General features: G+C 34.0%; 1 protein-coding gene across 2 annotated transcripts in view; it reads right to left on the bottom strand.

Moving 5' to 3' along the window:
- Positions 1-14,289, bottom strand: part of CEP290 (centrosomal protein 290) — a 92,450-nt gene that overhangs the window by 75,671 nt on the left and 2,490 nt on the right. Inside the window, exons 6-12 of one of the 2 annotated variants that reach the window (XM_042947303.1) lie at positions 11,701-11,844; positions 7,119-7,172; positions 6,227-6,379; positions 5,625-5,807; positions 4,855-4,944; positions 1,996-2,118; positions 806-929 (exon numbers count right to left, since the gene is read on the bottom strand). In XM_042947303.1, coding sequence (XP_042803237.1) covers positions 806-929; positions 1,996-2,118; positions 4,855-4,944; positions 5,625-5,807; positions 6,227-6,379; positions 7,119-7,172; positions 11,701-11,844 — 871 coding nt within the window. Of the gene's footprint in view, positions 1-805; positions 930-1,995; positions 2,119-3,143; positions 3,250-4,854; positions 4,945-5,624; positions 5,808-6,226; positions 6,380-7,118; positions 7,173-11,700; positions 11,845-14,289 lie in introns of those variants that run through there. The other variant, XM_042947304.1, reaches the window with a different exon arrangement.

Consider the following 14,289-nt stretch of genomic DNA (forward strand, 5'->3'; position numbering starts at 1 on the left):
CACTGAGACCTCTCCCTCTGTCCCTCTCCCCCACTCACACACTCTCTCTCCCAAAAAAAAACAAAAAACAAAAACAAAAAAACAAAAAAAAACATGTAAAAAAAATTACAACCACAACTCCAACCACCACCACCACCACCATTATTTCACTTACACACATACACACTCCCTAGCTATTTCCCTTTGTGTTTTATTTTTTTATCTTCAGCAACTATGTTAAATCCGTCATGAATTTATCATGAATAGTTTGCATTAATGTGCCCTGGTATAACTATGGCATGTAGTGCTGTGGCAACAGAAGACCATTGATGTTGCATGTGCTTCTACTTAGATGTATTAGGCAAAGCAGTATGACCCAGGGTAGGGAGAATAAGATGAGACATTAAATTGGGTAAGGTTAATTCAAATGTTGATGAGTCAAAGAACTTCTGAAAACTATCTACAATGCTGCTACATGCATCACAATTTTATTCTCTTCTATTCTTTGTTAATTATAAAAAAAGGGGATAAATAAGTATAATTAATTATATCACCATTTTTCATTTCTTCATGTAACTAATCTGGTAATAAATGTTAATGTAATTTTCATCAGGGAAAAATTACTGAAAATATCTCCATCACTTAAAAATTTAAACACTAGCAATATATGTAAAGTAGTAATAACATACTGTATAATTTTTTGAAATTATGATAAAATTCAAAAAGAAAAATCAATAATACATATAATGACAAGACATAATAAAAATACTTGTAAAATTGGATGGTACATAAAATAACTTTATATACTTATTCAACATTGAATTACCTTTGTTTCTTTGAAGCTCATTTTTCAAATCTTCAATAATGAAAGTATTTTTTTCCATTTCTTTTGTATATTGTTCCACTTGCTCAGTGAGCATCTTAATTTGACTATCTCGTTCTTGTATACCCTATAAAATATTTTTCAATAATGAATGTTATTTCTTCATGAATGTTAACCTACATTTTAAAAGTAAGGAAAAAAGTAGGTCTTGTGTTTTTTTCAACAAGACTATAGAATATATTTTTTATGGATCAAAATTATGTCTTCTACTACTTTGTAGACCCTCAACTGCACTACACAGTGTTAGGTACACTGCTGTCACTCTAACACGGATGGATATAATGGCTAACATCCCGGCAAAGGGAGTTCCAGAACTTTCTAACATTAATGGCTTCATAGGACTTTCAGGCTACCATTCCTCATGACCCATCCATTACCATCTTTCACCTTACAGTGCTTCATTCAAAATACTGTCCCTTGCAATTGTTCTTATCCTCCAAATACTACCCAAATTTCCCTCTTTTGGATTATGACCACAGAGCCCAGATGATGAAAGTATAACTGCTACATGAATATATTTGTACCAAAAGAAAAATCTTTTTATTTTTTATTTTATGTATTTTAAAATGTTTATTTATTTTGAGAGAGAAGAGACAGAGAGAGAAAGAGAGATAACATAAGTGGGGGAGGGGCAGAGAGAGAGGGAGACAGAGTGCCAAGCAGGATCTGCACAGTAAGTGCAGAGCCGGACATGGGGCTTGATCCCATGAACCGTGAGATCATGACCTGAGCTGAAATCAAGAGTCAGATGCTCAACCAACCGAGCCACCCAGCTGTCCCAAAAGTAAAATATGTAGCACAAATTACAACCACACTTTTAGCTTTTTTCACATTATACAGGACATTTCAGCACTAACATACGATATGATAAATGTTAATAGAGTATGAAGCTATTTTTAAGTTTATAAAAGTTTTTAAGTTTCTTATTAAATAACTCTCAATCAAAACAATATGGGTATTATCTGCATCAACACAGAAAAACACACAAAATAATTCTATTCCTAACTCTAAACTTAATTCTAATTGTTTCTTGGGACTGGACTTTAAAAGACTTTATTATATACCCAATAGTGCAAGCCACTAAGTTAGACACGTTGACTACTTTAATAAACCAAATTTTGAAAAGGTTTTACCTGTTGTAGAGCCATCACACTACTTTTATCAGCATCAAGCTGGGCATTTTTCAATTTCTCTCTCAGGTTATGTAACATTTGCTGATATTCAATAATTTCATCATCTTTAGAAGACAAAATTAACTAGATATAAACAACATAGGATCTGTTACATAAGAGGAAAATTGACAAATCATTTTTCACTTATGATAAATACTCTTAATATATACCATTAGCATATTTCAAGAAAATACAGGAAATAAAATTCACTTTGAAGTAACAAAGTATCAGCAACTATTTGCGTATCATTGTTCCTTTTGTGTGTATAATCTTAAGTTCAAGTAAGAAATGATTCAAAAATATACATTAAGTTGCTGTTTTAACATTTTAAAAAATTTTTGTTGCTTTAGAAATTCAATCTTTCAACAATCAAAAGCTTCCAAAACCTATCCATGTTATAAATACCTTCATACAACTACAAAAAAGTTTTGCACAATTAATCTTTATGGAGAAAACTTTAAAATGCCACCAAGAGGCATAAAATATTTTGAATTAAGGATGTCTTGTGTTCTTTGCTAGAAGAACCAAATACCAAAATCAACTTATAAATTAGCTTATAAATTTATCACATATCCAATAAAATAAGATTTCTTCTTTTTCTTTTCTTTTCTTTCTTTCTTTTTTTTTTTTTTTAAAGAGAGAGAGAAAGAGATAGAGGGCAGGGAAGGGGGAGAGGGAGAGAGAGAATCCCAAGCAGGTCCCATGCCCAGCCCAAAACCCAACACAGGGCTTGATCTCAGGACTGTGAGATCATGACCTGGGCCGAAATCAAAAGTTGGACACTTAACCAACTGAACCAACCTGACGTCTCTAAAATGCGATTTTTAAGAACTATTTCTAAAATTTATATTAAAAAAAATAAGTTCATAGGAAAGCATGTAAAAGCTGAAAAATGAACAGCTTTTACAAATATTTATACATAACAATAACTAAAACAAAGATACATGGTTAGAAAACATATCAATCAATATAAAGGAGAGAGTCCAAAAATAAATTCAAATTCAACAGAAGTTTCGTATATATTAAAAATAAAACTATTTCAGTAGGGGAAAGATAAAATGTTCAATATATAATGTTTGGATGACTGAGTAGGTCTACTGCATCCATACCTCATTCTTCATGCCAAAATTAATTATACATGCTTCAAAGACTTAAATGTAAAAGATGAAATTAGGAGCCACTAGAAGAAAGTACGAGAAAACAATTTTATACTCAGAACCCTTTCTAATTATGATAAAAAGGCACAAAAAAAATAAACTATATAATATAAAAAGAAATACTTCATAGCAAAAAATACAATAAAGCCTAAAGACAAGTGTCAAACTTGAGGTATATATTTGGATATGTATCACAACTTGTAGCAATTTAACCTGCATATTTGCAAAACAAATACATAAAGAATTAATTATAACACTGTTTCTTTTTTTTTTAATTTATTTATCTTGAGGGAGGGAGACACACACACACACAACATGAATGGGGGAGGGGCAGAGAGAGAAGGAGAGAAAGAATCCCAAGCAGGCTCCTCACTGTCAGTGCAGAGCCTGATGTGGGGCTGGAACTCATGAAACCGTGAGATCATGACCTGAGCTGAAACCAACAGTTGGATTTAACCAACAAAGCCACCCTTGCACCCCTGAAACATTGCTTCTAATATCAAAAACCAGAATCTTGCTAAGTGTCACACAATAGGGAATCAATTAAATAAATAACTTATCTATAAAGAAAAATTACAAAGCAATTAAAAAGAATAAACCAGTACTCTATTTATCATTCTTAAAAGGCATTAAGTGAAAACAAAGTAAACTGCAGTAGAATACTATACTACCATCTCTCCCTCCCAAATTAAAATAATGTAAAAACTTTTTATCCAGGAATGAAAAAACAGAATCAAAGGCCAAATTTGGCCTGCTGCCTGTTTTTATAAAGATTTATTAGGAAACAACCTTGCTCATTCATCTATCTATCTATTGTCTGTGGCTGGTTTCATGTTATAATAGCAGAGTTTAGTTATACCAGAGACCAGATGGTCTAAAATATTTATTCTCTGGACTTTTACAGAAAGTTTACTAATCTCCAATTGACTCTTTGGGCCTCATTTCCACTCCTACTGCTTGTGTTTAAAATATAGGTTATCTGAGCTTCCCAGATAACCAATTCCAAATAGCCAACAAGATTTATATGAACTGTTAAAAACCAATAACTATGGAAATGACAGCTTTTAAAATTAGAATTACTCATTCAGAATAGCTTCAGACTTTTTTCAAAATATATAGTCATCATAACCCTTAGCTTCTGATATGGTAAGGCCAGGGGATCTGGTTGGGGTTGGAGAGTGGGGAGGAGCCTGAAAGGTGTTCTTTGGAAAAAAACTCAGATGATTCTAAAAGATCCCTTTCCTTTCTCCCATTTCCACTGAAAACCAATAGTTTGATTTGACGTGAGAATTAAAAAAACTAAAATTAAACCTGGAACTATAATACATATGCAGAGTAACTATGAGTTATGTTGAAAATTTTTTAATTTTACTTAGAATTATCTATTTTAGAGGACAAATATGTTATGATTTAGACTTAGACTTCTATCAAAAAGTTCAGCTTAAAGTTTAACTCACTGATGGGGAAGAACTCATTTACTAACAAATAAGCTAGAGGATTCCACAAGAGAGAGCACTTAGTGCTCCTGTAACTAGGACATTTGATGTACTTTAAATATTGCCTAATAAAAATGTCATTAACTACCAAAGGCCTTTAAAGAAAACTAAGAAATTGAAATCAAAAATACAAATGCAAAACCCATTATGTCAACTGAAAAAAACACCTTCCATTCTTCTACTTTTGCATTGACAGCAGCCATGACTGGATCATCTTCTTCATTTTTTGCTTTCAGAAGGTCTGTAAGCTCCTGCACCTAAAAGGTAACAATTATTTCAAGAATTGTTGCAAAATAGCACAATATATACATATTTGTTATATATGCATATTTATACATACATTACATATATACATTATACATCCTCATACGTGTATACACGTATACATTACCAATGCACATTCATTATTGGAGCAGTTCTGTAGTTAGAGGCAATATTTAATGGTTTCTGTCTCATTACAAAGGTATAATTATTTGTCATTACTAGAGAACTATATGTTTCAGCATTATTCTATGTTTTACACTAGTTTAATCCATGTAAAAAATGAGCAATGTATTGCTTTTCTAGGATATTTATATTTATTTTAAGGTGTAAAATTTAACTTCATGGCCCACAGGGCTTCTAAGAATCTTTAGTAGAAAATCCCCACATTTATTAGCTTCCCGGATTGCTGTCTACACATTCATTCAGGTATCAACTATATATCCTAAATGGCAAGAATAATGAGGTATACATAAAGGATACCTTGTGTCCCATTAGAGAAACACATATGGACAAATAAATCAGCATGGCAACATATTACAGTATAAGAGAATACATTACAGCATAAGACAAAAATACACATCCTAGAAAGTTAAAGTACTTTTCAGCTTCACACAAATAGTAATGATACAACATGAAGTCTGCACAAATGAGTTAATCTAAGAGCAATTCTTACTTGAAGCCGATAATGATCATTTTCCTTTTTTAATTGGTCCATTATATTATCTGTCTGATGTACAATAGCTTTCATCCTGTTATACTCATCAGTCATCTTTTCCATCTCCTGTACAGACTCTTCTAGATTTTTTCTCATTTCTTGATTCTGAACTTCAATTTTTTCATTAGCTTCTGTTAAAGTCTAATAAAGTTAAAAACGTAATAGTTAACTTAAGAAACTGAAATTTAAACTAAATTAAAGTTAAACAGAGTCTTAACTGTCTGCTGGAGAGCAGAGAATTCTTTCCACTTGATCTACTAGATCCAGAGAATTCTTTCTACTAGGTCTGTAATACCAATTGTTTTTGACCAATTAAATTAAATATAAAGCAAATTCCACCTAAAAAAGTTCAGTTCTTCTTAAGCAATGCCCAAAATAGGCATATAAAATGAATGAATTTGCAACATTTGTAACTTCAAAGATGTAATTTATTTCACGTTTACAAATGCAGTTGAAGATTTCTACTAAAGGATTTAAATGTAGGACCAAACACTAGATTTACATTATAACAAGATTAAAATTTTACAAGAATCATTGCCTTGAAATGACTTCTATTTTACCTGAATTTCATCCAGATATTGGACAAGTTCATAGTTTTTTTTAGACAACTGTGATCGGTAGTCACTGTCTTCTCCTCTTCTTGACAAAAGTGTTTCTTTTTGAGAATCTATTTGTTTCTGATAGTCAACAATATCCTGACGAAGTTGCTCATTCTGGAAGAAGACCAAATACAGTATTTTCTATTAAGAAACTATCCAGAGAAACAAAAATTTCACCCTCTAAATAGGGATCTCAAAACAGATCTTGAAATTCCCAAGGTATCACCACCCTTGAAGTCTCACCTTTTTCTTTAGACGTTTGTTCTCCAGAAAAGAACAGGAAAAATGTAATTAGAAACGAGAAAGGAAATATATAATTAAAAAACAAGCATTAGAAATTAAAACCAAAATGAGAAATTATAGGAGAATGAGATATTATTTTGGATGATCAAAGAAAGCAAGAATACTCATAATCAACCAAAACAAAGAATATTTTGATTATGTTAAAAAGATAAGAACTCCTATAAGGGTAAACAATGCATAAATATTATTTGGCTCAAAAGAGCCAAATAATAAAGAACTTTTAAGATTTCATGAAAAAACAAAACATTTAAAAGAACAGTAGGTAAAAGAAGAGCGGTAAGACAGAAATCCAGTTGTACAGTCAGTTAGCAAACAAAGAATGGCTTATAAAACAAAGCAAAATTTACCCACGTAAAGTAAGAGATGAATACAGTACTTGACGGCTTCAACTCTCATTTTCTATTTCCCTGAGACAAATTCATATCATAAAATCAGCCAGCTTGAAAACATTATTAGAAGAATCCAGTTCTAGTTAGAGTATAAATTTACGAAAACTTTTTTAACAAGTATCTTTGTTGAACTGCCACAACTACTAAAATTTTTTACCAACCTCTCTTCTTAATTTGCTGTTTTCATTCTCTGCCTCCTCATTTCGAAGAGCCAACTAAAATAGCAAAAAAAAAAAAAAAAAAAGATTAATAATAATAAAATTCAGCAGTGATTCAATATAAAACCAGGCTTTCAGCCGATCAATTTAAATTTGAAATCCTCTCTAATGAAGTAGAGAATGATTAACTGTTAAGGATTTCACGTTGATCCAAGACATGAACAATAATCCAAAATTTGTGAAATCTAAGGACTGGGAAAAGTAAAACAGGTTAAGTTTAAAAGCTTCAATAATCAAACTAAAACCAAAACTCTAACCAAAGTTTTGTAGACAGATTATCCACCCCCACTCCTGCCAAAATCTAATAAACAGTAATTTTCTGTCCAAAATCTTTAGCATTTTGCAGTTCTTCTATGTCAGGTCTAGAATATTCTGTGTTCTGTTGAGCATTAAATTACTTAGAAATATAAGGCAGTACAACATAATGGTTAAAAAGAAGCAATCTGAAATCAGACTGGCCCAAGTTTATATTCTTCGTCCACCAATTTCTAGTACAATATGAACAAATCATTTACCATCTCTTAAATTCAATTTTTCCGTTTCATATGTTGATGTAAAAATTAAGTACATTGTATATAAAGTCATCAGCACAATGCTCAGTGCATGAAATAACAAAAAAAATTATGGAGTGTTCCTTCTCCTTATATAGATGATTTCAGTTATGACTCTTTTTGTTTCCCAAAACAAATATTATAACCATTATCATAGATTTTTTTCATCCGTTGTCCAAACCCCAGCCCTCTTATGACCTTTCACTTTTCTGCTTTTGCCTCTTATTCAAGGAAAAAATAAAATATCAGTGGTTTGCAATTATAATACATTTAAAAGTCTATAATAAATAACCAAATCAGTATGTGAACCTTGATGGAACCTTGGATATTGGGTGGAGGACTGTGAAGGGCATTATTAGGCCAATAGAAAAAAATATGTTTATAGACTAGATAGTAGAGTATTGAATAAATATTAAATTTCCTGCATATGGTAATTATATAGTGGTTATTTTGGGGAATACACTTTTTAGGAGAGACATGCTGAAATATTTCAGTGTGAAGTATCATCTTATCTGCAGTCAACTCTTAACTGACGCAGCAAAGAGAAAGAGAGGGAGATATGTGTTTACAAAGATACTGACAGAAGGGCACCTAGGTGGCTCAGTCCATTGGGAGTCTGACTTTGGCTCAGGTCATGATCTCACAGTTTGTGGGTTTGAGCCCCACATCAGGCTCTGTGTTGAGAGCTCAGAGCCTGGAGCCTGCTTTGGATTCTGTGTCTCCCTCTCTCTCCTCCTCCCCTGCTTGTGTTCTGTCTCTGTCTCTCAAAAATAAATAAACGTTCAAAAAAGATTTTTTCTTAAAACAAAGAAACTGACAGGTAAAATAAATGTGGTAAAATTTTGATAATTGGGGAATCTATATGAAGAGTATATGCATGTTTATTTGATAGTTTTCAAAATAAAAAGGTTAGAGAAAGTTTATAACAAAATGCAAAATGTTACACAAATTTGAGGAGTTTACCTACTACTACTACTATCATCATCACCATCATCATCATCCTTATCATCATCATCAGCTAGGAGGTAAGAAACAGTCCCATCGTTTATGAATTGGAAAATTTTAACAAGGACAGAGATGTAAAGAACACTGAAGCATTTAACGCTACTCATGCTCCTTTCTCTTAGTTTGTCAAACATCACATTTTTTATTTTTGTCCTTTCTAAAGTGTTGTTCCTTGAAGCACCTCTTCCTATTCATTAGACATTTCTCAGAGATCGCCTTACAGTCATTTCTATGGTTTCAATATCTATGTCGATAACTCACAAATCATCATCCACACTTTCTTTCATGAATTCCAAATCCATAGATCTCTTTTGTGAATATGCCCACTGGGACCTTGGACTCAACATGTATAAAAGTGAAAACTAATTGCACACCTTCTAAACCCCTCCTGCATCCCTCCTTAGTGGGGCCCCTCTCCTTTCCTCCCTCTCGTCTGACAATCAATCATTCACTACATCCAATTACACCTACCTCTCTAAACTAAGTGTCTCCAGCCCTTAATCCCTTGAGTTATGACTTTAATTAGTCCATCATTGGCACCTGCCTGAATTACCACACCTGTCTCCTTACTATTCCTAATCCCCTTCAATCCACTCTCTCTAAAGATGAATAAATTTCAAAAATATAGATCTCATCATGATATTCTTGGATTCAAAATTCTTCATTGGTTCCTTTTAGGAAAAGGAGCAAATTCCTTAGAAACTGACCTGTGCTGATCTCTCCAGAGGATCACAAATGTTTGAACTAGGAAGGCAGGATAGTATAGTGGTTTAGAACACAGACTCACTGAGTAAGTTTGGATTTAAATCCTGGTCTTACAACTTATTATTTCTGTAATCATGGACAATTACTTAATCTTTCTGTGCCTCAGTTTCCTCATCTATAGCATGGGGAAATGTTACCTATCTTATATGATAAGTATGAAATGAATAACAAATGAGTGCATATAAGGTAACTGGCAATTAGTAAGGATTCTATACTAGCTATTTTACTTATATTTCAGCCAGAATGAGTAACTGTAGTTCCCTGAATTCACCATGCCATCTCTTCCCTCTAGATCTTAGCAAATGCTGTATCTTCAGCCCAGAATGCCATTTCTTTAACCACCAAGGCCATCCCATTCCCTTGCCAGACTAACTCCTACTTCAGTCTTAGTTTACAAATCACTTCCTGAACCTCAAGATTGATTTAGATATCCCACCCCAGAGTATCATCCATGTTACATTTGTTATTGACAATGAATATCAAGAAGCATAATATTATTGCCCTAACTGTCTCTGGCAAGCTGTGAATACTCAATAATAACTGAATGACTGGTTAAGGGCAAAGAAGAAATTGCCAACAACTCATACTCATATTCCATCTCAAAGAATCTAGCAACTAGAATGGTATACAGCCTATGTATTCAAGCTCTCTGTGTATGTACCTATGAATAAAGATAGTAGTCTAAGAAGAATGGACAAGGTAGTTGTGATTCACTAAGGGTATGTGGTATGAATGGCAAAAAAGTTGACTAATACATGGGCTAGACAGAAGAACAATGGTCTAGAAAACCACAAACATCCCAACAAGCAATTCCATTACTGTAGATCATAGGTTAAATCCCTTATGATTATTTTTTTTAACACTTATTTTTGAGACACAAAGACAGAGACAAAGCATGAGTGGGGGAGGGGCAGAGAGAGAATGGGGAGACACAGAATCTGAAGCAGGCTCCAGGTTCTGAGCTGTCAGCACAGAGCTGGATGCGCGGCTCAAACCCACGAACTGTGAGATCATGACCTGAGCCAAAGTTGGATGCTTAACCGACTGAGTCACCCAGGCGCCCCCAAATCCTTTATGATTATTAAGAAAGCCATAGGTCTATTACGTTTTACTGAGTCAACTAAACAGACAATCCTCTAAGAACTTATTTCTAATCTTTAGGCGCCATTAATCCATACTTTTTCCACTACAACAAGTGTATAAATAGCTCACTCTTATATGAATCTTCTAAATTATATAAGAAAATGGATACAGCAAGAATAGGGATGTTTTTCCTTACAAATAAATTTATAACAGATTCTTTTAAATAGCAACATCACCTTATAATCATTGTTGTTTATTTAAAATTTACCACCTTCGGGGCGCCTGGGTGGCTCAGTCGGTTGAGCGGCCGACTTCGGCTCAGGTCATGATCTCGTGGTCCGTGAGTTCGAGCCCCGTGTCGGGCTCTGTGCTGACAGCTCAGAGCCTGGAGCCTGTTTCAGATTCTGTGTCTCCCTCTCTCTGACCCTCCCCTGTTCATGCTCTGTCTCTCCCTCTCTCAAAAATAAATAAAAAACGTTAAAAAATTTTTTTTTTAATTTACCACCTTCTATTTCTAAGAGAACAATGGACAAAATAAGATTCTCAGGATGTAATACACCATTCACTTAAAGGACACAAAGGTAGAGAAAGCTTCTGAGAATCTGGGATGGGACAGTTACCACACTTGGGCAGCAGATTTTGTATAAGTTGACTGACAGGTGAGGCAAATTAGGAAACATGTTGTTTTCCGACAGGAATTTACAAATTCATCTGCCAAAAATTTTGCCCTCAAACTAAATTTAAGTGTACACTGCATGAATTATCTTATAAATAACAAGGAATAACCTAAAAGGTAATGACTATATTTGTATAAATGATGAAATATTATGATTTAAAATATGCATTGATTTACAAAATGTTGGCATTAACACAACTTAAGAACCTTTACTTTTTTATGGATAGCTATTTATTGCATAAAGTTGAGGTACTCTTGAAGACAAGGAATTTGATTTAAAGATGTGATGACAACATGAACAGTGATGTAAAACCGTAGAGATAAGTATACAGTACATCAATTCTCACATAAAACATACTAACTGATACTTACCACTATAAAATGCATAATCAGGTGTTTTTACGTAACTTAAATGGTTAAGATTCATTGAAAAAATGTTCCTTACTTGTTCATTAACTTTCTTCTCTTTCTCCAACTCCTTTTCCATGTCCTCCAATTCTCTATCTTTTTGTTCCAATTGCTTTTCAAGTTGGCGAATTTCATCACGTAAAAACCGAGTGTCACGACCACCTGCAGATTGCTGAGCCATCTTAAATTAAACCAAAACTATAAATCAATCTCATTATAATTGGAGAATCAACAACAAACTGACTTTAAATTTGTATTATAATCAGCACCAGATGTTTAAAATCATGTTAGCTTAAGAACCTGTTTTTAAAACTGTTAATTTGAGCTTTAGTTTGCAGACTGGCAAGCCCTTAAACTTTTTCTGAGCCACCCACAGCTACAAATGGACTGTCAATCATTCAGGCTCTATTATAACCACTGAGCCACAGACCCCAGACTAAACCACACAGGCAGAGAACACAGGCAATGAGCTATGAAGGCTTCTCCTGAGCATCAGAACTCTGAAACCAGGCTACAACTCACCAGGGCCTCCACCCAGTCGCTGACCTCTGTTGCTCTTAACCTGCCCTTTCCCTCAGACTCTCTTTAGACCATTGCTGTCTAACAGGACTTTCTAGGATAATGGAAATGTTCTCTGCACAGTAGAGTACTACAGCCACTACCTACATGTGGCTTTGAGCACTTGAAATGTGGCTACTGCAACTACAGAACTGAATTTTTAATTTTAATTGTAATGAATTTAAGTTTAAATAGCCACTTGCAAATAACCACAAGTGATTAGTGTTACTGTACTAGATTGGCTTAGACTAAGGTCATCTTTAAAATCTTGTGCCAGATTGGGCACCTGGCTGGCTTAGTAAGTAGGGCATTCAACTCTTGATCTCATGGTCATGAGTTCGAGCCTCACATTAGGGGTAGTTTACTTTAAAAAAAAAAAAAAAAAAATCTCATGGCAAATTAAATCCATTTCACTTCATGTTCCTGTTATTTGGACTCATAGTCCAAAACATCCTTTTGTCATCTACCTGTCTCACATTCATCTCTTTACAATACAGTTGTCTTAATCCTATATAATACTTTTCTCACTTTTTTCCTCCTTCAGAAAACCTTCCATTGTGCTCTCAAAAATCAAGATAAATTTTTTATACCCCCAGCCCTTTTACTGAATCATACTCTCCATCTCCCTGCCTTAGGTCCAATTTGGTTCCTTTAATATACTAATTCCTTTGGAAGTCTTTTAATTGGGAGATGCTCATTCTTTCACATCCCATAGACCTTAGGGTCAAGACATGGTGTTGATTTACCTCAACCTGCAACTTCCAGGCTATCCTTCCTCCATCATTTTGTGAAAATTCCAGCTGCTTTGAATTCCACATGATATCCAGTTATCTAATCCCTACCTACTCAGGGTAGTAGCAAACTACTAACTTCCCAACTGTTCCCTCTCAAAATTTATTGAGAATTTTTGGCACATGGCTCCTAGTCTTCCACAAAAAGCCCCACTAAGCAGTTTCCACATCCATATAACTCTCATTCTGGTCTCTCTCTCTCACTTTTTTTTTTTTTTTTTTTTACATGCTTCTTGAATTCACTATAGCCTCCCACTTTCATGCCCACACCAGAACATTGTGCCAGCAGAAACATTCTCTCATGATTCCTAGTATACCTGCCCTCTGACCTCACAGGACCCTCTCTAACCTCTGGACTCCTCTCTAACCTCTCCCACCAATCAAATCTTGATTTCTTTACCCATCAGCTGAGATTTCATAATCACCACATCAACCACTTTCTTACTAGTATCTCCCACTCCCACAGCCCTATCCTTCCATTCCACAGCAGGTACCTGGCTAAACACCAACAGAATGAATCCAACTTCAGAATTAATTTAGTAAGTATTAACTGAGAGTGGCTGATATTCTTCTAGGAGATGGATATACAGTAGGGGATAAAAAATAACTCCTCCCAGTTCACAGTTAATAAATAAAAGAATCAGGATTTGAACTCAAATCATCTGACTCTATATCTCCTAATCTCCACTTCATTCTCCACTATTTTTGAAGCTTAATCTTCCTTAAAATTTGACCATATATCTTCCCCTCTTATTTTTAGCAATCCCTCCAATCTCTCCACTTCCAGGTACTAAACCTACAAACATAAAAGCTTCTATACACATCCATTCTTCCTATTAAAAAGAAGGTCTTTTCTCCCTTTTAAAGGCTAATTTTTGTAGCACATTCCTTCCCACATTCTCAGGAATTTCAATGTCTTGGTTCCTTAACACTACATTCATATTTTGGCTCTTAGCTTTCTCAAAAGCTACTTCTTCTGCCATATCCTTCTGTCACTATTCCTCAAATTCCCATATGCCTCCATGCCAGCTCAGTTATTAGTAATCTTCTGTATAACCCTCTAGTCTGTAAACTTCAGGTTATTTAACGTTTTTATTTTGTTCACAACTGAATGCTCAATTCTTAGAATTTAAGGTATGTAATAAATATATAATATATGTTGAACAATTAATTATGAACACAATATCACTCTTGTGATTTTCCAGACAACAGAAAATTGTAAAAGTATTAATTCAAAGTAATGAAATTAACAATTACACCCTAGGGAAATACAAAAG

The sequence above is a fragment of the Panthera leo genome, chromosome B4 (assembly GCF_018350215.1).
Source record: "Panthera leo isolate Ple1 chromosome B4, P.leo_Ple1_pat1.1, whole genome shotgun sequence".
NCBI classification, from domain to species: domain Eukaryota; kingdom Metazoa; phylum Chordata; class Mammalia; order Carnivora; family Felidae; genus Panthera; species Panthera leo.